The 24110-nt window shown below is 43.5% G+C and overlaps 3 protein-coding genes and 1 long non-coding RNA gene across 8 annotated transcripts; 2 read left to right on the forward strand and 2 right to left on the reverse strand.

The window, feature by feature from the left end:
- Nucleotides 1-3190: 3190 nt before the first annotated feature.
- Nucleotides 3191-7707, forward strand: LOC4326300 (kinesin-like protein KIN-7A). 3 transcript variants are annotated; one of them, XM_066310213.1, is made up of 9 exons: nucleotides 3191-3696; nucleotides 3800-3966; nucleotides 4052-4422; nucleotides 4511-4680; nucleotides 5245-5362; nucleotides 6222-6424; nucleotides 6498-6629; nucleotides 6709-6798; nucleotides 6923-7707. In XM_066310213.1, the coding sequence occupies exons 6-9, from the start codon at nucleotides 6422-6424 to the stop codon at nucleotides 6923-6925; spliced, it is 228 nt and encodes a 75-aa protein (XP_066166310.1). In that variant the 5' UTR covers nucleotides 3191-3696; nucleotides 3800-3966; nucleotides 4052-4422; nucleotides 4511-4680; nucleotides 5245-5362; nucleotides 6222-6421; the 3' UTR covers nucleotides 6926-7707. The 3 variants fall into 3 exon arrangements, 2 of the variants coding, with proteins under 2 accessions (XP_066166310.1, XP_015621860.1); XR_001542551.3 differs by lacking the exons at nucleotides 6498-6629; nucleotides 6709-6798; nucleotides 6923-7707 and having other exon boundaries at nucleotides 5204-5362; XM_015766374.3 differs by lacking the exons at nucleotides 6498-6629; nucleotides 6709-6798; nucleotides 6923-7707 and having other exon boundaries at nucleotides 4498-4680.
- Nucleotides 7708-17905: 10198 nt separating this feature from the next.
- LOC107280189 (uncharacterized) lies at nucleotides 17906-20549 on the reverse strand. The gene is made up of 3 exons (XR_001543865.3): nucleotides 20412-20549; nucleotides 18487-19355; nucleotides 17906-18321 (listed from the first exon to the last, which is right to left on the reverse strand). It is a non-coding gene; the product is annotated as an uncharacterized lncRNA (long non-coding RNA).
- LOC4326301 (uncharacterized) lies at nucleotides 18181-21615 on the forward strand. Of its 2 annotated transcripts, none has more exons than XM_015771714.3 (7): nucleotides 18181-18323; nucleotides 18833-19361; nucleotides 20424-20570; nucleotides 20686-20751; nucleotides 20845-20910; nucleotides 21023-21097; nucleotides 21205-21615. In XM_015771714.3, exons 1-7 carry the CDS (start codon nucleotides 18181-18183, stop codon nucleotides 21343-21345), a joined length of 1167 nt encoding a protein of 388 aa, XP_015627200.1. In that variant the 3' UTR covers nucleotides 21346-21615. The 2 variants fall into 2 exon arrangements, with proteins under 2 accessions (XP_015627200.1, XP_066166312.1); XM_066310215.1 differs by having other exon boundaries at nucleotides 21208-21615.
- On the reverse strand, nucleotides 21161-23665 carry LOC9272545 (iron-sulfur assembly protein IscA-like 3, mitochondrial). Of its 2 annotated transcripts, XM_066310218.1 has the most exons (5): nucleotides 23555-23665; nucleotides 23249-23478; nucleotides 22148-22265; nucleotides 21945-22069; nucleotides 21161-21290 (listed from the first exon to the last, which is right to left on the reverse strand). In XM_066310218.1, the coding sequence occupies exons 2-4, from the start codon at nucleotides 23451-23453 to the stop codon at nucleotides 21976-21978; spliced, it is 417 nt and encodes a 138-aa protein (XP_066166315.1). In that variant the 5' UTR covers nucleotides 23454-23478; nucleotides 23555-23665; the 3' UTR covers nucleotides 21161-21290; nucleotides 21945-21975. The 2 variants fall into 2 exon arrangements, with proteins under 2 accessions (XP_066166315.1, XP_015627212.1); XM_015771726.2 differs by lacking the exon at nucleotides 21161-21290 and having other exon boundaries at nucleotides 21718-22069.
- Nucleotides 23666-24110: the final 445 nt, after the last annotated feature.

A 24110-nucleotide genomic window follows, 5' to 3' on the forward strand; every position in this document is an offset into this window, starting at 1 on the left:
TGATAGCACAGGATATGACATCTTATGATCATTCCACCACCCGAGTACGTTGAAGTCTGACGTTTCATGCCTGATGGCATCGCTATCCAAATAGTTGGACAACTCTTCGGCAGGACCATGCGATCTAGCGTCCCCACTTGCTGCTGATGAACTGGTACCACCACCATGGCTAGAAGATGAACTGCCCCAAATTCTGCTCCACTGTAATTTTTTCTTACCTGCTGCAGGTACAGGTGGGGGTCTTTGCAAGCGATCTCCCTGAAACTTTAATTCATACTTTCGAAATACCTCATAGAATTTAGTTTTGACATCAGCATAATAGGTAGAATAATCAACATTAATAATATCTCCAATAAGTGAAAGAATATTGAGGAATCCCCGTAATTTTCCCCTAGGATCAAGAATAAATGCAAAAGAATACAACATGGGGATGTCTTTCCAATATTTAAGATATTTTTGTTTCATATTAAAGACAACGGGCATTAAAAGGTCATCATTTTCATACTCTTTCAACAAAGTGGCAATTTCAAGAATATTATGCAAAATTAAATTAGCTGTTGGATAATATACTTGAGATAACAGAAGAGTACAGTCATGAAACGTTTCAAGAAATTGATTGAACCTTTCAACAATGTGCCAGGTATGATCAGTCAGTATTGGCTGGCCATCACTGTTTTTTGGGCCATTACGTGTTTGAAGGAAAACAGTAAGTAAATCCTTGTAAGGTAATACAACCTTTAACATAAAATAAGTGGCATTCCACCGATGGTCTGCATCGGTTAAAAACTTACGTGGGGGCTCACCCGATGCACAACAATACCTTTTCCACTGTGCAATCCGTGGGTTTGAAGCAGTTAACCACGTGATTGCTTGACGAACAGCGTCGATGTGTACATTAACTCTCTTAAACCCACATTTAACAATTAGATTAATGATATGGCATGCACAACGCTGATGCAGAAGAAATGATTGAGCATAAATACAAAATAATGGTTGTAGAATTTCCATGGCCCTAGAATTTGCAGATGCATTATCCATTGTTACAGCAAAAATTTTATCTGCAAGGTTAAACTCATCAATAACCTCTCGAATTCTCTCTGCTATATTTTCACCAGTATGTGAAACATCAATTAACCTTAAGCCAAGAACTCTTTTTTGCATTTGCCAATCATCATCAATGAAATGTACAACTACACTAAGGTAATCCTCTTTAGCCCTACTACTCCATATGTCTGAGGTGACACTGACAGAAAAGGTGCATGTACTAAATAATTCCTTCAGTGATTCATAACCTTTGTCATAGACATTTTTCAAATCACGGGTTGTGGTTTGTCTACTAACAGCTTGAAACCTAGGATTATGAGAATTTTTTATGTAATTTTCAAATGCAGGACTCTCACCAAAGTTCAAGGGTAAATCTTGTCTAGCAATTAAACGGGCAAGATTTTCTCGAGCTACCATAGGATCATACTCCCACGTACGTACCGTACCATCAGGATTTAGTAGTAGTTGTTGCTGTCGTAGTTGGATTCCTTGCTTCTTTGCACAAGCCTCGGCATGCCGCTTCAAATGTCCTGTTCCACCAGATGATTTTGCAGATAACTTATTTTTGCATATTCTACATCTCGCGAATGTTACCTGCCTTCCATCAGGGCCTGTCATGGCCACCTCATCGAAATGTTGCCAAACACCGGAAGTTCTTGATCTCTTTGAGCCGGTGTTCGTCGATGCACTCCCACTCATAGTGCCGGATGCTTCTGAACCCGCCGGTGGCTCCATAACTGGTGGTGTTGGAGCCGATCCGGTGGCATCATACTCACCAGTTGGGAATGACCTCGACACGTAGTTAGGGTCGAAATCACCTAACGTGAACGATGGAATGTTCGATTCATCCATTCTGAAAATTTAAAACAACATAAACAAATTTCAGAATATTTATTCGCATAACATAAAATAAAATAATACATAAAACTGAATATATGACGTACTTCTTTCTTACCACCTTTGCTTGGCTTTACACCTCTTGTATGCACTATTTTTAGTCACAAACTATTTTTGATTTTACACAAAATTTTGTCAAATTTTGTCTAAATCAAAAAATCGATCTATCACACGAAAGAGCACAACAGAGCACAAAATGGGAGGTATGGATGATTCAGAATGCTCTGGTGGGTGTCCTATTTATAGAAATAAATTTCATATTTTTTTCGAATTTTTTTCCTTTTTTTTTGCTCTCCAACGGCTACTTCTGGTCGTTGGATTAGCTCACTAGCCGTTGGGGGACACGTGGCACTCTCGCATTCGTCGTTTGACTAGCCGTTCGGCCGCCGTACGGGGTCTCGCCGAGTCGCTGTCTCGGCTGCTCCCAACGAGGCACGGAGGCAGAGTGGCAGACAGGCAGACAGGCAGCGAGAGCGAGTGAGCGACCGACCCAGCGTGAGGCAGCGTCCCAGCCTCCCAGCTGGCCAGCCCCAGCGACACGCCGACACGTCGCGACGCCGCTTGCCACGCGCCACGCGCGAACGAAGCGACGCGCGCTTCCCGCCGCCTGGCCCCGCGGCTGCCCTCGGCGGCTCGGCCGCTTGGCGCCACGTGCGCGGTGCCGCGGTGTGCGCGGCCGAGCCGATCCCGTGCCGTGCCGTGCTCGCGGGCCGTGCCGGGCCGTGCCAGCCCTCTACAGTAAACGTGCCGTGCCGTGCTGGCCCACGGGCTATGGCGTCGGCCCAGACACGGCACGGGTAAACGGGCCGTGCCGGCACGGCCCACAGGCCGGCGTGCCGTGCCGGGCCTGGGCCTTCTACAGTGCGGTCGTGCTTGGGCCGGCCCGGCTTGGCACGGCCCATTTGGCCAGGTATAGGGCTGCTCGTCCCTCAGCGTTTTGCGCTGGCGTGGACGCGGCCGGGGCGCGACACGTCACGGGGCGCTGGAAAATGGGTGGGATTTCGCGAGCTCTCCTGCCTCCGCGTCGTCTTGGAATTTTTGCACAAAAGCCCTCGCTTTTATAGTTATTTTGTTATACGTCCTCGTTGTAGCTTTTTCGGCTCCATAATCTTACGTTTAGACCCTCCGAGTCCTGAGAAATCCGAGACGAAGGAGACAAAAATGGGAAAAAAGAACCGTGCTCTGAATTATGGAAACTGAGGGGCCTTTTCGCATTATCTTTCCTCCTCCCCGTCTCCCCCGAAACCCTAGCCGCCACCGTTCACTCGCCTGTCTCCTCTCTATCGCTCTCCCCTTCCCACGACGCTTCCGTGGCTCCTCCTCCTCGCGCCCTCGCTGCGTCGCCGCCGTTGCCCGCCCTCCTCGCAGCGCCGCCGCCGCCACCCGCTCTCCTCGCTGCGTCGCCGTCGCCTGCTCCTCTCACACCCAGCTGGATCGCCGTGCCTTCTTCTCGCCGTCGTGGTGAGCTTGTGGGGGTCGGATGATGAGCTCGCCATGGCGGAGACCAACCACCACCTCTTGTGTGCTGCATTGAGTTGACCAGCCGAGCTTTCTCGGAGAAAGAAAAAAAAAAGGAGAAGGGAGAGGCATCTGGTTCCTCCTTAACGCCGTGGGACTAAATCCGGTGGAGGGCAGGCCGTGGTCACCGGATCTGGCAGCCACGACCTCCTCGCCGGCAGATCCGGTCATCCGGAGGCGAGGGCTAGCACATTGAGGTTCATTGCAAGTGTCGACGTCGGCCGTTCCTTCAGAGTGGTGAGTTCCAGGGGGGAAGGCCCTGCTCCCCTGCCCTTTCTTTCTTCACTCTCCCTCTCTCTCTGATCCAAATCCAAAGACGATGGGATGTTCCATGTTACAGATCCAGGTTGGCTTTTGGCTGTCGAATCAGTTGATGGTGAGTTCTTGGTCGCTTGATTTAGCGGCACCGGGCTCGTCGATGACAGATCGGGCGGCGCTGAGGAGGATGAAGTTCCCGTCCACTCCCGCGTCCTCTGCTGGAAGCCTTCTTCGCCGGGAGGATTCCTGGTAATGCTTGCCCCGCCTCCGCCGGTGACTTCTTGGTTTTGTCTCCGTTCTTGATCTGGATGTTGTCGTGTTCATTTCTTGGCAGCGCGGGATGCGGCGGTGCTGATCCCGGTGTACGGATCCTGGGCGTGATTCGGTGAGCTGAGAACTGGTTTGCTGCTGCTGCGGCGTGCGCCATGGATGGCGACGCGGATGCCGTGGTGAATGGCCGCCCGAAATGCACCGCAACTCGTGGGTGGATCTTGCGGAGGAGAGTCCAGATTTTGATTTTTGGTTTTGTGGGTGATCTGTTCCGCAAAAGTCGGGGAGGCACGGGAGCGGGCAGGCGTGCCAGATCTTAGGTGACGGAGGGCGACGTCTGCGGCTTCCCGGTGTGCCGCCCCTGCTATGAGTACGAGCGAAAGGATGGCGCCCAGGCTTGCCCCCAGTGCAAGACCAAGTACAAGCGCCACAAAGGTAATGCCCCCGTTTCCGCCGATTTCGCCCCCATCAGCTGTAAATAAATTCAGAAACATCTCAGAAAAAAAAAAGTCTGGATCTCTAGAGGAGGCTGACGAACTGAAGCGGCAAGGCGAGGCGATGAGGCTAGGGCCTGGGGATGGCGAGCACAAGTGGACCTGCTGCGTGCACCTCGACGCTCCTCCATCTATCCCGCACACGAACCACCTTATTTTCTTTCTCCTCCGGATTTCGGCCGCTCATCCTCTTCCCTGGGTAAAGATCACTCGTGTTCCCCTCCCGCTCCTTGTCTATATGCTTATTCGGCTTAGTTCCAAGGTGCTACGTGAGTTCTTGCATGTATTGGTCGCGATCTGATAGTAGTCTGGTAGATTATTCCATTCCCGTACTCTTGGAAGGGGAAAAGGCGATAGTTTCAGAATTAGGTACTGCTATTGATTTATTTGTCAACTGTTGGTAGGCTGCTTGTTTCTGATGTATGCCATGCAGTTCATTTGTTTATGTGAGATGAACAAGTTGCGGTTTGTTAGTGGAGTGATACTGGGAGCATCCTCCAGTCTAAGTACAGGAAGCTGTGTGTGGTTTTGGTTTCCTGTTATGGTAGCACATTTTTGCATCCTGCTTATGGTGCCAACTACAGATAGCAAGTTCTTTTTTCCTAAAATGTTTCGCCATAGTTTTGATCTGTTCACCACCATACAGACTAATTACAGAGTCAGTATGCTCTTTAAAGCATACCGTCTTTTTTTTCTGACCATTTTGTGGTTTTGTCTCACAGTGGAGTAGTTTGAGCTTTGCACTATGGGTTGGCACTTGCAGGGGCTGATAACTGGAGGTGTGATTCTGCTCGTCAGTAGCAGGAAGAATTCACACAATTTTCTGTTCAGCAAGGACCTCTTCTTCGTGTATTGCTTCCACCAATCATATTTAATGCTGGGTGAGTTTTCTGTGTAGCTATAATTCATGTAATTAGCTCCCAACCAAAGTGGAGTTTATTTCTTTTCCTTCCATATGTTATTTTAGTTCGGCTTTGGCTAAAATCTTGAGAACAAAATTCACTGCAATAGGACTCACTTGAGATATTCATGCATTTCAGCAGCATAAATTTTGTTCTATCATTTTTTCCGTTCTGTATAAAATGTTGTTTTTATATTTATGAATTCATCAAAACCATGTTTGTAAGACTTAAACATCTGTGATTTGTCAATGTGAAGGTACACTTACTGAACTAGATGTATGAAATAGTCAACGGCCCACCTATTCTTATGAAATTATTCTGAAAATTAATTAAACAATCACAGTTGTAATGATATCAGTATGTTAATAATGTATCTGATCTCCTAATGAATTTCTAAAAACGCTAATGAGATGCATCAGATCAAAATATTACCACTAGGCCACTTCCTTTAAGTGGGAGGCACTTGCTCTGTACTCTGTCCTATTGCCACTATATTGTTTAATCATTCTGCATATTTAAAACTAATGTGAGTTTTGTTAAAAGGTCATAGCCGCAACACAGCTAATTATAAAGAGGGTAAGTTCTTGAATGTGTGGGCTAAGTGACATTAGTATGGCAGGACTAATAATAAGCAGTGTGTATTTGCAGTGTCATGAACATGTTAAACTAGACAATTTATTTGCACTGTCATGCAAATACACAGTTTGAGGCCTCTTTTCTATTTACATAATTTACTGCATATTTGCATTTTTACTGCTCCTTGGTTTGAACAGGAAAGTATAATGAAGTCTATCTTTATTGGGAATATTGGCAGACTGACTCTAAATTTCCACTGCAGCTCGGATAAAAGAAGTGGACACATACCTTATCGAGACTCAAAGTTGACACGCATTCTCCAGCTTTCTTTGGGTGGAAATGCAAGAGCATCCATCATCTGTACCATGAGTCCAGCGCAAACACATGTAGAACAATCTAGAAATACGTACTCTATTCTTTGCAACCTGTGCCAAGGAGGTTACAAATAATGCAAAAGTTAATATGGTAAGATCTGTGACTGTGAGACATCATTTATTCACTTATCAGAATGCAAATCTTCATCCCTTGGTACATACAGGTGGTATCAGATAAGCAATTGGTGAAGCACCTTCAGATAGAAGTTGCTAGACTTGAAACTGAACTGAGAATCCCTGATCGTGCCTCCTCTTCTGAGATCATTATAATGGAAAGGAACAGGAAGATTAGACAGGTAAATGCCTATGCTCAAGGATGAAATTAACTGGAATCATTTCCATTTTGTAACTGACCTAATTAATTGAACACAGCAGGTGGAAAAAGAAATGGAGGAACTCAAGAAGCAACGAGACAATGCACAGTCGAAACTTGAATTACAGAAGAAGATGGGTGATAATCAGCCAGTGAGTATTTACCTTCTCCTTGCGAATTTACTTTTCTCAAAGGATATCAGCCTGTCAGAACCACATTCTTTTACTGTCAACCTAATCTTTCTGAAAACCATGTTATAAACCCCCCGAAAAATAGTAAGGCTTCGGGGTGGCCAGGGGGCGACGGAGGTAGCAAGCACCCTGACTGGCCAGCGGAAAACGAGGAACATATATAGCAGTGGCAGCGGGAGATGTGGGAGGGCCAGCGCCGAAGAGGATCGTGAAGCCGACGAGCCGCGTGAAACACATGCTTGGAGCCGATCCAAGCAAATTGCTCGATTCGTGGCATGTTTTGCTGAGTCTAAGCATGACGTACTTATCAAGATGGGTGTGTGCAATGCAAGGCAATGATGCACAAAATCCATCCTCGATTCTTAAGTTAAAAGTGTTCCAAGTCCCATGCTCCTTGGTACATGCTTCAACTAGGCAGCCCGAAGACTCCGGGAAGCTCTCTCGGGTGCCCAGAGGACCATTTCTAGGGGCCCCAAGGCCAAGCTCTACGCCTTCCACTTGCAAGCCCAAAAACTCAGGAGACTCCGTCAAACCTCCTAGGGTGCTCGGAGGGCCATTGCTCGGGGGCTGTGGCCTTTTTGTTTGGGAATAAGTTCATCTAAGGTCCCTTAACTTGTCAACCAATCCGATTTACGTCCTTCAACTGCAAAACTAGATACAACGGGTCCCTCAGCTATCAAAACCGGTGCAGATTAGGTCCCTCGGCGGTTTCGATAGCGGTTTTGGCGCCTACGTGGCTAATTCGATCTGACATGGCACCGATGTGGGCGCTTACGTGGCAATTTGATCCGAAAAAAGGACCCATATGTCAGTTTCACACACATTAATAAAAGAATGGTGGGGCCCACGTTGGCCCCACATGTCTCCCCATCCTCTTCTGCTTCCTCTCTCTCCCCATCTCCCCTCCTTTTATCTCTCTTGCGACGACGGCGGCGGCGGAAATGGCGAAGAGTGGCCGCCGGCCATCTCGCTCTTGCACGCGCTCGCCGGTAGACCAGAGAGCTCGCCTAGCTCCTTCCCACCGGTCGTCGCCCTTGTCCCCGATGGCCGCCATCCGCTGCCCTTCTCCCTGATGACCGCCGGCAGGAGAGGAGGGAGCGGCGCCACCACTTTCACCAGCACCCCACAGCGACGGCTTGCCGGCGCCGCTCACCGCAGTGACAACGATGACCGTGGATGCGGCGGCGCCAGCGCTGGCCTCGACGTCCTTTGCTCGTCGGAGGATGAGGCGCCGTCGACGTACATTCCGATGGCGGCCTTCCTGACCTCGAGCACGAACAGCAGCAGCGTGCAGCGTGAAACAGACGATGGCCTGGAAGACGGAGAGCTGGACAACTGTTAGCATTATTTTTGTGTGGCAGTTAGCTTCGTGCATGCGGCTAGCTAGTGGCTGCCGAATTAATCAGATCGCGTGCTGCGTGCGCGTACGATGCGGCCGAAGTTTGTTTGCTTAGTGGTGTGTCTGTTGGGCTATAAAATTCATGTAATCTCCTGAGTTAAGTTCCAAGTGAATGAGAAAAACTAGATAAGGCGTTCGTCGTCGAGAAATTCTTCTGTGTTTGTCCACAAAGATTTTCGCTCCAGCTAGTTGAAGTGCGCGTGTTGCTGTAATCCTTGGCCAGAGCTGACAACGACGAGCTGCTGCGCCCACTCGCCATACATGGCGCACGCCGACGACGAGCGAGTTGGTCAGCGTGGACAGCGAGAAGCTGGTGATGGAGCAGCGACGGACGGCGCAGCCGCCTTTACTCATGAACCGTGCCCAGACGCCGATGACGGCGACGGGTTCGTCCTGACTAGATCCAGATCCCTCGGGATCCACCAAGAGAGGCTTGAGCTCGGCAGCGGCGACGAGGGGGTCGGGTAAGGCGCGGGCAGCACGAAGTCGAGCGGCGAGGTCGGCTACGAGGAGGCAGCGGCGAGGTGCTCCTGCCGCTTTTGAGCTCGTGGCGGGCGGCGAGGAGGCGGTCGGAGAGGCCTGGGGACGAGGAGAGTGGGGCGAGCGCCGAAGCGAGAGAGGAAAGGGGAGAGAGATGAAGAGATGGGAGATGGGGAGAGAGAGGAGGAAGAAGAGGGGTGAAATGACATGTGGGGCCCACGTGGGCCCAGCCATTTTTTATTAATTTGTGTGTGAAACTGACATGTGGGTCTCACGGGGTTTATTATTTTCCCGAATTGAATTGCCACGTAAGCGCCACGTCAGTGCCACGTCAGATCGAGACCGAGTCAAATTAGCCACGTAGGCGCCACGTCAGCCAAAACTGCTATTGAAACCGCCGAGGGACCTAATTCGTACCAGATTTGATAGTTGAGGGATCCGTTGTATCTGGTTTTGTGATTGAAGGATGAAAATCGGATTCGTTGACAAGTTAAGGGACCTTTGATGAACTTATTCCTTTTGTTTGGCTGGGAGACTCCAGAAAGTCTCCTCGAGTGTTGATGCCCATTTCCAGGGCCTCCGAGCCACAGTTTCTGCCACAACGATGTGGCAGGCCAAAGGCTCTAGGGCCATGCTCAAAGACTCCATGATCGTGTTGGCGATGCCATAACGACTAGTTGGGAGTTGGGGGTATTTATACCCACTAACCCACACTTTCTCCTCTTTGATTTTTCACCCCATCTCTGTCTCTCTCTCATTAAGCTCTCCTCTCTCTCCTACCTTTGAGGCAAATCTTTATGGGATTTGAGTTGGAATTTCAGGGGATTAAGTGCTTGTGAACTAGGATTTATGCTTGAGCACTTGAGATCGACGCTGGACCTTTCACATGCTTGTTTACTCTTGAAGGGCAGCCTGCTATCTGTTTAGGTATCTCCTTCAAGTTTCTAAGTCAGTGTGGCAAGCCCAAGAAAATTTGTGAAGGCTCTACTCCACCTTCGCAAGGAAAACGGGGTTAAATAATCCCCACCGATGGACTAGGTTTTCCCTTTAAGACTTGATATTAGGATTCTATTGTGGTAGTAGCGTTAATTTATCTCCTAGCTTGAAACCTCTGTAGAACTTAGTGGAACTACCAAACTAGACTGAGGGTTCCGAAGAATTGATCGGAGTGTTCGAGGAAGTATTTAATCAAAGTTCGTTTAAAATTATAGGTTTAATCTATTTACCCTCCCTTTTGGGCCCAACAAGTAACTTTCAGATTTAACATCTATGTATTTCACGTGGGCATAGACACACGTAAATTCTCTAAAGAGATAAGAAAAGGAAAATATATATATATGGTGTTCAATTAAATGGGCAAAGCTAGGCAGGAGGTAAATAGGGGGCAGTGGGCCACTCAATGACTGTATTGTCGTACTGGTGAGGTTAGTACTAGTACTGGTTTGGAATTGGATGCAAAAAAATTAATGCAATAAATATGGCATGCTAAGTACTCCTTTGGTAAAAAAATACTCAACTTAGAAGTGAAAAATATGGAGAGAGTATTACTAAGGGCATCAGGCAATGAGGGTTCATGCAGGCCGTAAACCAGGGAGCAGGGGAGAAGCCCATGAGGCTGTTAGCTGATGGGCCTGTACGGTCTCGTGTGTACACAAATATTTGGGAAAAAAGTACACCGAAGGTCCCTCAACTTGTCATCGAGTTACGAAAGCATCCCCCAACCGCAAAACCGGATATATGACATCCCTCAACATACAAAACCGTTCACTTTAAACCGGGGTCAAAACCACCGAAGGACCTAAAGTGAACGGTTTTGTAAGCTGAGGGATGTCATATATACTCGATGACAAGTTGAGGGGCCTTCGGTGTACTTTTCCCCACAAATTTGCGATTAGTCCTGGGCCTAGATATGGCCGGCGATTTTCACTATATATATGTTATGTACACAAATTAACCATTACTTAATTAATTAACAAGAACATATATATAATTAAGAACATGAAAGATCGATCATTTGCAAACGAGTGGGCCATGCACCATCCTGGTACGTAGTACGTTGATGCATGGTCCGGTCCTATATATAATTGCATGCCTTGATGGAGTGCAGTGCAGTGCAGGCGGCGGCCGGCTACAAAGCCTTCGATCTGCCTCTGTTGTTGGTCGGTGCCTCCAGTCCAGCTGCTAGCTGCATACTCCTATTTGGTACCTTCGACGTACGTAATCTTGATCCAATTTTCATTTATAAATTAATTAACTACGAAGAAATTAATCTGTTTATAATTAATTTCTTAACTCTCAAATCATTTAGTATATATTAATTTCCTCGCAAAGATAACTTAGTATATAATGTTAACTTTAAACGGTATGAAACTAGTTAATTATTAGGTGGTTTAATTTCGATGAAGTGACATTTATATATCTCAAGTGTGTACATAGACAAAATGTTATGACACCGTACGTGATTCACGTGTAATTAATACGAAGAAGTAATATCAATAATGACAATTATATCAACTTAATTAAACAACGATCGAGAGGGCCGGGGTTAGATTTCGATGTAGAGTATCGAATTGCAATGTTAAGTGAGCATATATATTCCCTCCGGACCCGCTTTTGTCTTCTTCTCAATCAGCTTTAGAGGACACACAGGACCAAAGGCCGGGCCCCTCCTCCGGTCGGCTCGCTTTTACTTTTCTTTTTAATTTTCCTACTGCATCGCCATCCATGTAACCCTATCTTCATATAGTATATTATACTCCCTCCGTTTCAAAATATTTGACACCGTTGACTTTATAGTACGTGTTTGACCATTCGTCTTATTCAGAAAATTTAAGTAATTATTTATTCTTTTCATATCATTTGATTCATTGTTAAATATACTTTCACGTACACATATAGTTTTACATATTTCACGATTTTTTTTTGATAAGACGAACGGTCAAACATGTGCTAAATAGTCAACGGTGTCAAATATTTTGAAAGGGAGGGAGTAATTGACTGTATGCAGTGTTTTTCTCAGTTTTCTATGGAGAAGATTCCTCCATCGATCTCACTTGAGCTAGTTACATGCATTAATCTATTAATTAGACAAGGGAGAAAGAGAGAGAGAGGAGAAGAAAATTAAAGACAACCTTATAACTAATCTATATATTACTCATATATATTAGCTATAATATACATATATGCTAGTAATTGGTTCTTCTATTAAACTTGCACTAATTAATTAACCGTAGTTACAAGCACTGTCTACTATATGATGATAGTATAATATGCAAATTAATGTTACTTATGTGAAATCACTTTCAACTAGTTACCAGGGAAAAAATATTAATTCCAATGGCGTGTCCTACGTACTCCAATGGTTCTACATTAAATATAAGCATTTTGTCTACTAATATATAATAAGTAAAAAATGTTTATATTTTTGTTCAGTTACACAGCCAAAAATTTGATAATATAGTATTTTGAAACAAATCAAGGGAGAACATATAATTATGTTGAAATAATGTTTTCTAGATTAAGCCCGCCATTAATTTTTTTTAGAAACATATTATAAACACAGGCGCTTACAACACGCATACTCACCTCTATGAACACACACGCACACGCACATTCCATCCCTATGAGCATTTTTAAAAGACTGATCAGTATATTTATTTTAAGATTGATGAAGTCACCACCGACGGCCACCTAACATTAACTGATCTTGTTTTATGAGAAAACTAATTAAGTTACTAAGAGGAATGAGTAATATATGCGTGCATGCATGCTCTTCTCGAAGAAGAGACGACATCCGAAACAAAGCAAAACACTATGATTAGGCCATAATGGGGTGGAAGCTAAGGGTACTGCATGCAATGCAAAAGTTTGTAATCATGCATGGCAGCAAGCAAAATGTATGGCCATGTTTAGTTCTCACCAAACTTTCTCTAAACTCCCATCACATCACATTCAAAACTTTCCTACTCACATAAACTCCCAACTTGTTTTCCAAACTCCCAACTTTTTTCCAAACTTCTCTCTAATTTTAGAAACTAAGGGCCCCTTTGAATCGTAGGAATAAAAAAACGGAGGAATAGAAAAAACATAGGATTCTGGCAGGAATGTAAGTGTAAAACAGATGATTGCGAAACACAAGAAAAACACAGGAATGATCGTTTGATTGGACCACAGGAAAAACACAGGAATCGGATGAGAGAGATAGACTCAAAGGATTTTTACCAAGAGGTTGGACCTCTTGCTAAGGCCCCCTTTGGGCTCCTTTGATTTGTAGGAAAAGTGTAGGAAATTTGAAGGATTTCAATCCTATGGAAAAAATTTCTATGGAAGCCTTTAAAATAAAGGATTGAATCCTATACTATCCTTTAAAATTCCTATGGAATGGCTAATCCTGTAGAGATTTTGGAGGAAAGTTAGCAAGAGGTGGAAAAATTCCTTTGAGTCTATCTCTCTCATCCGATTCCTGCGTTTTTCCTGTGGTCCAATCAAACGGTCATTCCTGTGTTTTTCCTGTATTTTCCAATCCTCTGTTTTACACCTGCATTCATGTCAGAATCCTACGTTTTTCCTCAGTTTTTCCATTCCTGCGATTCAAAGGGGCCCTGAATCAAAGGAATTATGAAGGAATTTTATAGGATTGAAATCCTATAGGAAATTTTCCTATGTATCCCTTTGATTCAAAGGATTGAAGTTTTCCAAATCCTACAAAATTCCTATGGAATGGTTTATTGCATATAGATTTTGGAGGAAACTTAGCGAGAGGTCCAACCTCTTGGAAAAAATCCTTTGAGTCTATCTCTCTCATCCGATTCCTTTGTTTTTCCTGTGGTCCAATCAAACGATCATGAGGGCCCCTTTGATTTGGAGGAAAATCATAGGAATTTTGAAGGATTTCAATCCTATAGGAAAATTTTCTATGAAGCCATTTGAAACAAAGGATTGAATCCAATCCAATCCTTTGAAATTCCTATGGAATGGACAATCCTATAGAGATTTTGGAGGAAATTTAGCAAGAGCTTCAACCTCTTGGTAACTTTCCTTTGAGTCTATCTCTCTCATCCAATTTCTACGTTTTTCCTGCGGTTCAATCAAACGTTTATTCCTATGTTTTTCCTGCGTTTTGCAATCCTCTGTTTTACACTTGCATTCCTATCAAAATCCTGTGTTTTTCCTATTCCTACGTTTTCTCAATCCTGCGATTCAAATGGGCCCTCATTCCTGTGTTTTTCCTGTGTTTTGCAATCTTCTATTTTACACTTGCATTCCTGTCAGAATCCTATGTTTTTCTATTCCTCCGTTTTTCCATTCCCGTCCATCTAATGCATAAAAGCAGCAATTAATTAAAGCAGAACTCTCTGTAATATTCCCTCCGTCCCAGAATATAGCAAGCTAGTACTGGATGTGACATATCCTATTACTACGAATTAATAGGATATGTCACATCCGGTACTAGGTTGCTATATTCTGGGACGGATGGAGTAATAATAATTAATCAAAAGATACATATACTATTTGATAGAGGTAGCGCGAGAGCTAGCTAGTAGGCCTTTAGAGAAGAAGTGATGGATGGATTAGATGCGCTTAAAGCTACGTACGACATATTTGATGGAACTTTTGGAGGTGATCGAGTACATTTTTCCTTTCCCTTTTTATTGTTTGCCTTTTTCTCTTTATTTTCCCTTTCCTTTCTCCCGATACCTTTCGATGTTACCTTTCATTTCTTTAATTAAGATCGATGCATGCATGGCTCTGGCTCTCCATATGAATATATGATCTCTAGCTCATCTTTATATACAGTACATATGTCTCTCCTTTTTATACTGATGTGATCGATGTATGTTAAGGGTGGGTTTAGTTGGGGAAAAGAAAATTTTTGGGTGTCACATCAGACGTTTGACCGAATGTCGGAAGTGTTTTTGGACACAAATGAAAAAACTAATTTCAGAACTCGTCTGGAAACCGCGAGACGAATCTTTCGAGCCTACTTAAGCCGTCATTAGCACACGTGGGTTACTGTAGCACTTATGGCTAATCATGGCCTAATTAGGCTCAAAAGATTCGTCTCGCGATTTATAGCTAAACTGTGCAATTGGTTTTTCTTTTTGTCCACATTTAATGCTCCATACATATGTCCAAAGATTCGATGCGATGGGTGAAGGGGAAAAAATTTTGGGAACTAAACTGGCCCTAAGCTTGACCCCCATGCATCGAGAGTACTTAATCTCATCGATCGACACGTCTTGATATTATTCTGAAATGCATGTAGGAGCTAAGTAAGGTCGATCATTTATGCATATATATATATATATATATATATATATATATATATATATATATATATATATATATATATATATATATATATATATATATATATATATAGGGCCAAGGAAGTAAATTAAGGAGATTTATAGTTTGAGAGCAAGTTTAATAGTATAGCCAACTACTGGCTCCAAATCATCTATAGCCAATGTAATAGTCAATTCATATAATAGTTGCTTACTATACTATTAATACCTGGTCCTACCTGTCATACACACATTACGTCTTGGAGTCCGTGCTGCAGCTGACTACAGATGTATAGCCCGCTGCTCTTCTCTCTCTTCCTTTATCTCTTTAAAATATGGTTATAGCTGGCTTATAGCCTGCTATTGTACCTGCTCTAATATAGCATCTGCCCATACATACACACTGAAAGATGCAGCTGCAGCAGATCAGTGTCGATCTCTAGCTTTTGCTCATATATATGGCTGCCCAACCGGCCTTTCTCCAGTGACATGACATGCATCAATGGACGATCGATATATGTTCTGGGGCTCCATCTGATCATCCATCAGTCTTCCTGTTTATTGCAGAGTAGATATATATATTAGCTTGTCTATATATATTGGCTACATGCATGCATGCATGTTTTCTCGAGGTGTAGCTAGGACAGGCAATGCTGTGTGAAGCACAAGTTCGTGCGTGCATACTATAATATTAGTGCATCCATTCCAAAATATAACAATCTACAAATAAACGGAACATATTTATATATGAATCTGAACATTATAGTCTTATTCAGATTTATGTGACTATAATGTGTTCCATTTAATTATAGATTATTATATTTTAGGATTGTGGGGTATATATTATCCGGTTTAATTTAATTTTTATGGTTGGAGGCCGAAGGACCAGAGAACTGGAGAAGGAAGAAGGGCCAGCTAGCTAGCGTGCTGCTGCTGCTGCTGAGACCAACTTTAACTTTATGCACCCTAAGCCATATGTATGCATGGAATCATATACTACATCACAATTACCGAGATCACAAAGAGGTCCCTTTTCTGAGGAAAAGGACCGGAACTACTGCTATCTCTCGTCCCTTTATTTCAAAAGCTACATAAAGTATATACTACTAGTTGGAAGCCCAAAAGATCAGATAATACTCTCCCTAATTATTTAGGCCATCTTGATCTTCTCCTACAATGTCACACACCCTACTGATCTCTAATTAATTAATTTGCGTACCCTAGCTAGCTAGTAATCGATAGTTATATTTCATCATGGCACATAGACCAAGGATAAGTAATTTTACTTATCATCCATTTAAACATACTACTAGTAAACAAGCGATTCATTAATATTTATATTTCTCAATGCTCATGTAACCAATCATGTGTGGAACAATGAAGAGTCACGCATTAAATCCGAGAAAGTCATTAAGATGATAGGTTGTTGGATTGAAATATGCCTATCAAAAATAAAATTTTCAGATTTGGAAATATGACTATCAAAAGTAGATGGAGGGAGTATTTCACTTACCAGGCAGGCATGTAATGAACGTGGACGTCATCCAAAATTAAACGAGAGTACGCCCAAGGATAATGATCTAGCTATGTAAGGATCGATATATAAGAGGACACCGAGAGAGTCCCGAAGTTCGCCATGCATCCGGTTGCATGCTGCTCAAGTTGAGCAAATTGAATTCTCCAGGAGCTAGCTCCTGCTTCATCGACGCATGTATGCCTGCAGCTATTCAGATCAATTACCGGCCGGGCATTGACAAATTAAACGGTGAGGTCGTCGATCGATCGATCGATGTCGGCCGGAAGCTTGCCGGCGAGCTCGTTGCATGCATTGTTCTCCGCCCTAGCTAAACACGGTTAGCTTGATATCACTGATGATCGATGGGATAGAGTCAGAGAACATCTTGTTCCTTAATTATCTCAATTCGTGAGATGTTGGACGATATCTCGATAGGGAGAGAAGGCGTTGTTCTGGATCATCACCGTGCTCAGGGGTCAATTTTACACTGAGCAGGGGCAAAGACGTAAATTTTTACTTCCTTACTTGAGTAAGAGCAAGTTTAATACTACAACCAACTACTACAAACTCCAATTCATTTATAACCAATCTAATAACTTATTCATACAATAGTTACCTATAAGCATATACTACACACACAACGTATTGGAATCCTCCGTGCTGCTGCTGGCTACAGATCTGTAGCCCGCTTTCCTTCTCCCTCTTCACTTCTCTCCTCCACATGTGCATACAACTGACTTATAATCTGCTATTGTACTCGCTGCAATAGACTCTTGACCCTCACTAACCTTTACCACACAATATCGTCCATGGACCAAATTATTCTGTGAATTGTATTTCACTTCCATTCCTGCTTCCGCCCTTGTATATGTATCGACTTGTCACAGATGTCGATCAGTTTATACTACAGGCCTGTTTGGTACAGTTCCAACTTCAGCTCCACCTTTTTCAGAGTTCAGCTTAAATGGGAGTAGAGTTGGGTGGAACTCTCTCACACAAAATGAACTAGAGAGGTGGAGCTGAGTTTAGACAGCTCCACAACTCTACTCCAGACTCAACTCCTGAAGCTAAATTTAGGAGTTGGAACTCTATCAAACAGGCCTTACAAGGTCATAGATGCCACGATGAATAATTGCATTACTTTTTGCTTGCTGTTTTCTGAATTTGAAGGGCAACACAGTTAATTAGTCATGCAGCAATCTATATTAATTGGTCAATCATGCATGCAAGCATCTGCTTATGGATCTAAAGACAGAAATCCCAACTATGACGATAGTACAGAGAGAGAGAGAGAGAGAGAGAGAGTTGCAGATGTCTCTTGATACTGAGTTGCCTTTGTAACTTAACTACTGTAAGGAGGCATGGCATGGGAACAAAGTTACCAACCAATATAAAAAGAGAGAAAGCGGCGAGGAAGCCTTAGCTTATGGGCACCTGGATCCATTATTTCCCAATCTCAATAGTCAATAGTATACTTCTTCTCTCCTTTTACACACATGCATGTTGTTGAGAGATTCTAAAAGCTCATTCAGTAGCTAGTAGTAGTACGTGCATCGATCATGTGTCAATGTGTGCGTGTGTGGCCTATCTTTTCTTACTCTCTTGGAAGGAACATCAAATAAAAAGATCATCATCATTATAAACCTTTTAGTATCATCATCATGATGGCCTCCTCCTCTTCCTCCTCCAGCCTCTGTGATAATCATCTCTTGCAAGATGACCTGATCCCATGGCCTTCCATGCCCTTTGCTCCTGCTCCCAACACCTTTGGATTGAACCACCAATGGAGCCAGCCTCCAATGCTGTAAGATATATAGCTTTACACACACATACATATTTATATATAGATATAGTTTATTCATGCATCTTTTCTTTGAGTTGTTCATGCATATATGTTGTTCCCTCTGAAAAGGATCGAAAATGAAGTTATATGTATGTCTTTTGAGTTTGTATTGTAGATCATGCACCTGGGATTCCTAGGATTTGGATTTTCTTCTCTGGCTTCTTGTCTGCTACCTCCTTGTTCCTTCTGAGATTCTGGGGAATTGTAGCAAGCACAACAAAATGACAACTTCAGAGGAAACAATGTGTGCATTAATTATATTGGCAGCATGGATCTAGCTAGGCTTATTGATTTGTTGGTTTCCTTGATGTAAAAAGCTTCCATCCGCTCGCATTACCTTTGTTCCTTTTGTCATGCATGATCAAGGTCTGTATATCTCATAATAATCTGGTAGATAGATGATACCAGTGATAATAACAAATTAAGTAATTAATATCTGACTCGATTTTCTTAATTTCTCTCTTGATCAGAAGCAGCAGTACTGATCAGTTAAGCTCATATGAGCTTGAATCACTCCAATCAGTTGAAAGTCAGCTGGCAGCTGCTGCTCCTCCGACATTAAGCCCCCATCTGCAGGCTCATCAACTCAGCACGGTGCTAATGATGCAGGAGCTAGGGTTCCAATGGAGCAGCTGCGCTGCGCCAGCAGATCAACATAGTATTGCAAGCTCCACGAATAATAATAGTAATGTGATGATGAACGAGGAGGAGCTACGGCCACGTCCTGATCAATCCCTAATCAGCAATCCAAGGTCATGCAGCGCCACCACGCTTCTTCCTCCGCCGCATCTACATCTGGACGGCGCTGTGCTCCCGAGCATCAACGTCTCGCGGCTGCAGAAGCTGGCCGCCGGCGATGAGCCGCTGCAGATATGTTGCAAGAGGCAGGCTGCTGCTGCTGCAGTGGTCGGCCATAGCAGCATAAGAGATGAGCATGTGCCCTGCCCCTATGCTGGCCCTCCTGCTCATCTAATTCAAGGACCATCCAACACCCTGCAGGTCAGTACATAATCACAGCATTTATGCACTAGTTATACATTAATTAATCCAGCTGGCTAGCTTAATTAATTGCCTTCTCTTCTCATATAGTACATGGTCCTTGGAGGAGTACGTGCTAAACTGTCTGACTAACACTTAATTGTTACTGTAGACATATTGGAACTGATTAAGCTAATAATGGTGATAAGTGATAACCAAACTAGTAATTAGGAACATGCATGCATTTTCAGCCTATACTTACACATGCAAATACTTACACATCAGGCATGATGATAATTAACTTTTGTCTCTGTCATGATTGTGACATATCAGGTTTTGACGGATCTCGATACATACATATATATATTATCCTGCCATGGTCAAATATATGACGAAATTAATTAGCATTGACGGGCTAAAATGCATGAATCAGTATCTCGGAGTGCCAATTTGAAGTATATTCAGTAGTGCCCTTGTAAGACAGATACATATTTATATGCATTTGCCCTGATTCAGATGTCTCCTAGATATACTGTCAGCAAGCTAGCTAGCTAGCTTAATTAGCTTAACTGGTACGTAAGGGAACGATCTGCATGTCTTGGGCAGAGTAGAGAACAAGAGAACATGTTTGTGCTTGGCAAAAGCCTGTGAGTTGTTAATTGTAGGACCATTTGTCTGTAATGAACTGGGGACAGCATAAGCATATATGTGCAGCAAGCTTAGGTGACACAGCTGAAACAGTAGCAGCAAGCTAGCTAGTTAGGTAATTTTGCTTTCCCGGCCTGCCTGAACCAATTAGCTAGCTAGGCCCGGTCCATTCACAAAAAGTACAGCCTTTTGTTCTGCACATATGCAGCTTTTAAGGGTGACATGCGTCATCTTTTTGCCCCAAAAAGTACTGGTACTACATTGAACATGCATCAGTTGCAGCAACATGCATCCTGGACTGGAGTTGATCAGTGGTACTTCAGTTTGCAACACATAATTATATTTACTTGCAGTGATGAAACTAGCTTAATTACTTGGAAGCTCAATACGTAAGCAATTTAACAAGCAGGTCAATTTGTGTACCTACACATGCAGATGAAGAGGAATACGAATGCAGCAGCTCAAGGGAGAGGTGGCCGCCATGGGAGTTCAACGGAGCACAGATCATCAACAGCGCTGCCGCCATCGTCAAAGAAGCCCCGGCTCGAGTCACACTCCTCCTCAATGCTTCCTTCATTCAAGGTCCGTATATACACATACAAAGATCGATCTGACCGATCGATGTTTGATCATTTATCTGCTCTGCATGAACATTGGACAATGGTAATGCATATCCTAATTCAACTAATTATTATAGGTAAGGAAAGAGAAACTAGGGGATAGAATTGCCGCCCTTCAGCAACTGGTCTCACCCTTTGGTAAGGTATGTAACAAACAATCAATGAATGCATTACCAGTTTCTGTAATTATATAATCACCCTTTGATAGAATTTGATTTTAAAATGATGAGATGCAGACTGATACCGCATCGGTACTCATGGAGGCCATCGGTTACATCAAATTTCTTCAGGACCAAGTTGAGGTATGTAACAATGCACATCTACCTGTGAATTAATCTTTGGCCTGAGCTGAGAATTAATTGTTCCTGTGCTGTTTTGCAAAAAAATAATAATAAAACATTGCAATGTAAGCAGACTTTGAGCGGTCCATACCTGAGATCATCCAAGAACAGCAAGAAATTAGCCTGCAGGGCAGCACAACAACAACGGGTAAAAAGATAAACTTTTCTGTTCATTTAGTTTCAGAAGAGAAATTAAAACTATGTTAACTGACCTGTCATGTTTGCTTGGTGTCAATTGATTAATTAATCAATTAGAAGGGGACGTCAAATGGAGGGGACGCAGCAGCAAAGCTTGACCTCCGAAGTAGAGGACTCTGCCTGGTGCCCCTGTCGTGCACCTCCTACGTCACCAACGAGAATGGGGTTTGGCCTCCACCCAATTTCAGAGGAAACTGAACTAATCTATCACAGATTCATACTACTAGCTAGGAGTACTATACAACAATGTCAGCTCATCTAGCTAGCTAGCTACAGCAGATCCAACACACAAAGTTGTACTACTCATCAAACTGAGCAACATTACTGGACTCGGCTGGAGGATCTCAGTATCCGATTCCTCTGCTTTTGTCTGGTGTGTATGTCTCCTCTTTGTTAAGAATTTGGTCTTTGCTCAGGCACACATCATATACTACAGCAGTCAAGTAGCCAGAGCAGAGACCTGTCTGATATGTGACATCCAGATCATACTTTTTTTTCTTGCAGCAAAACACAACTCTAGCTAGCTACTTGAATTAGCTAGTCTCCACTTCACAATGAGCACGTCAGATGTGTCTGAACCAAACGTGGTTCGTTTCTTTCATTAATCACATGTAAACAAACAACAGAAACCAAGAACACATACCCCCCCCCCCCAATGTAAAGAACACAGTTGAGGTGGGTTCACACAATTGCATCTATTACAACCACTGTTGAGCTATGTACTTCCAATGTAATAATAATAAGCTATAAAGCAGAAAAGTGGTAGCTGAAGCCTCGACATATTTAGCTCTGTTTACCTCACGTACTACCCCCATCACTATCCGTTATTCAAGATGTAGATCCCTTGCTGCTTGTAGTCATGAAAGATTCACCACAGCCGCACTCCCCTTTGGAATTTGGATTGATGAACACAAATTCAGACCTACAGGAGAAGCCTCCGTAAGGTAGTGAAAGGAGGTAATAAGTAGAGAGGAGGAAATGTTGTGCACAAATCATAAACCTTAGCGGGTCATCAACATAATCCATCTTGGTGCCGATGACATGCATCAGAGCCTTGGGATCGATTAGTACTTTAACTCCTTTATCTTCAACAACCTCATCAAACTTGCCTTTTTCATCTGAATAAACAGATATTTCGCTCTTTAGCATGAATAGAAATAAAAACATAATAGCAGTAGAGGAAGAGGAACATGTAGCCGTTGGACAATGGAGATGATGATTCAGTTCACAAAAAGGAAGATATCCACTAATTAATGGGGAAATTACTGACATCTATATAGAGAAAATATTACAAAGAAACAGAGACAGCGTCAGCTTCTACAAACATTTTGCAAATAGTAATGGTATTCTTGATGATTGAAAGACAGGACAGGACCTAAGTTTATCATTACACGGGCAATGTTTGACAGAGTAGCGCAATAAGATATGACATTAGATTCCCCGCAAAAAGAAGCAATGAGATATAAACATTAGATTCCACGCAAAAAGAAGAAAACATATTAACATTAGATGTGAAAGTATCCTAACAAGGCATGGTAAGGATATCAAACATGGATATGAGCTGAAGATAAAAATCAATTAGTTGATAAGAATCATAAACTCAATATGTAAAGGCCTGCAAATAGGGATTGATATTCCTACACTGGTTTGACCAATAATAGATACTTCATCCGTTTCACAATGTAAGTCATTCTAGCATTTTCCACATTCATATTGATGCTAATGAATGTGGGAAATACTAGAATGACTTACATTGTGAAACGGAGGGAGTAATTACTAATGTAATAATGGTTATGTTATGTAGGAAAGGCCGATCGGAGTTGTAGGAACATTAGCAGGGTTTTTAGGATGTTTGACCAAATGAGACTCGCAATGCATAGCATAGATGGGCCACTAATCCCAAATGGATATAACGTCTAAATTCGACAAGAGAGAAAGAATATTGAGGCCTAAATGTCAACCATATTGAGAGAATATTGATTGGCCCATTTTTATTTGATAAGAAATGGCCTGATTGAACAAAAAGAAGAAGGCAGGCAGGCGCATGCTAGTAGTAGGTTGGGTGGAAGAAAGAGAGAGAAAAGAAGAAGTGAAGAGTTACCAGCGTAGTTGAGGGTGTAAGAGAGGCCATTGCAGCCGCGTGCTTTGACGCCAAGGCGCAGGTAGGGTCTGTGGCGGAGGCTGAGGAGTTGGCGTATTCGAGAGGCGGCGGCATCCGTTAGGGCGAGGGCCTGCTTCTGCTTCTGCTTGTGCGCGGAGGAGGTGGCCCTCCTCAAGGCCAAGGCCAAGGCGGCGGAGGAAGACATTGAATTGATTCCTCCGCTCCGCAGCCTGCATGGGGATATGGAGAATTACAAATTCGAATTCACAACTCACAAGACAAATGGCGAGCGAGGGTGAGGGTCACCTGAGGATTGGATTGGATTGGATTGAATTGGCTGGATCTTCTTCCGCTGCCGGCGGCCGTTCCACCCCCGGTGTTAAAGTTAAACACACCCTTCTTCTTCTTCTTGGCCTTGGCCTTGGGAAGGAGGAGGAAGGAAGAAGAAGAAGAAGAGGAGGACTCGTGGAGAACGGCACAAAAAGGAAGAAGATTCTCGATGTATGTATGGGCCGAGGCCCACAAGCCTATTACTTCCGGCCTATCAACTGTACTGGGCCCAAGCCGCCTCAAATCCCATCATAGCACAAAATCCAGCCCAATAAGGCCTGGACGGAGTCGCACGCGCGGGTGCTGACTTGGCTGATTGTAAGGCTACAAATTCGGCTGAAATTTTCAGCCGGATTACCCATAGACAATCTTTTTTTTTTTCAACACGCACGAGAACAAGACAATAAAAAGAAAAAGATAAGTAAGCGCTAACTAAACTAAACAGTTGATCACTGTTCTCCGTCTGGTCTGGCACAAGGGGCAAGAAGAAAGAAGAAGATGTCCTTAGCCCCGGCCAGACCCCACCTCCTCC

Source organism: Oryza sativa, chromosome 1 (assembly GCF_034140825.1).
Source record: "Oryza sativa Japonica Group chromosome 1, ASM3414082v1".
NCBI lineage: Eukaryota > Viridiplantae > Streptophyta > Magnoliopsida > Poales > Poaceae > Oryza > Oryza sativa.

Bases quoted from the DNA above. Each gene is read 5' to 3' on its own strand.
- LOC9272545 (XM_066310218.1), bottom strand. From the start codon at position 23,453: ATGTCTTCCTCCGCCGCCTTGGCCTTGGCCTTGAGGAGGGCCACCTCC. The intron at 22,266-23,248 runs GTAACTCTTCAC...CTGTTTATTCAG, and splicing joins TTACACCCTCAACTACGCTG to ATGAAAAAGGCAAGTTTGAT. The intron at 22,070-22,147 runs GTTTATGATTTG...CTTCTCCTGTAG, and splicing joins TATGTTGATGACCCGCTAAG to GTCTGAATTTGTGTTCATCA.
- LOC4326300 (XM_015766374.3), top strand. From the start codon at position 4,354: ATGAGTACGAGCGAAAGGATGGCGCCCAGGCTTGCCCCCAGTGCAAGA. The intron at 4,423-4,497 runs GTAATGCCCCCG...GAAAAAAAAAAG, and splicing joins CAAGTACAAGCGCCACAAAG to TCTGGATCTCTAGAGGAGGC. The intron at 4,681-5,244 runs GTAAAGATCACT...TGGCACTTGCAG, and splicing joins CCGCTCATCCTCTTCCCTGG to GGGCTGATAACTGGAGGTGT.
- LOC4326301 (XM_015771714.3), top strand. From the start codon at position 18,181: ATGATGGCCTCCTCCTCTTCCTCCTCCAGCCTCTGTGATAATCATCTC. The intron at 19,362-20,423 runs GTCAGTACATAA...CTACACATGCAG, and splicing joins GACCATCCAACACCCTGCAG to ATGAAGAGGAATACGAATGC. The intron at 20,911-21,022 runs GTATGTAACAAT...CAATGTAAGCAG, and splicing joins TTCTTCAGGACCAAGTTGAG to ACTTTGAGCGGTCCATACCT.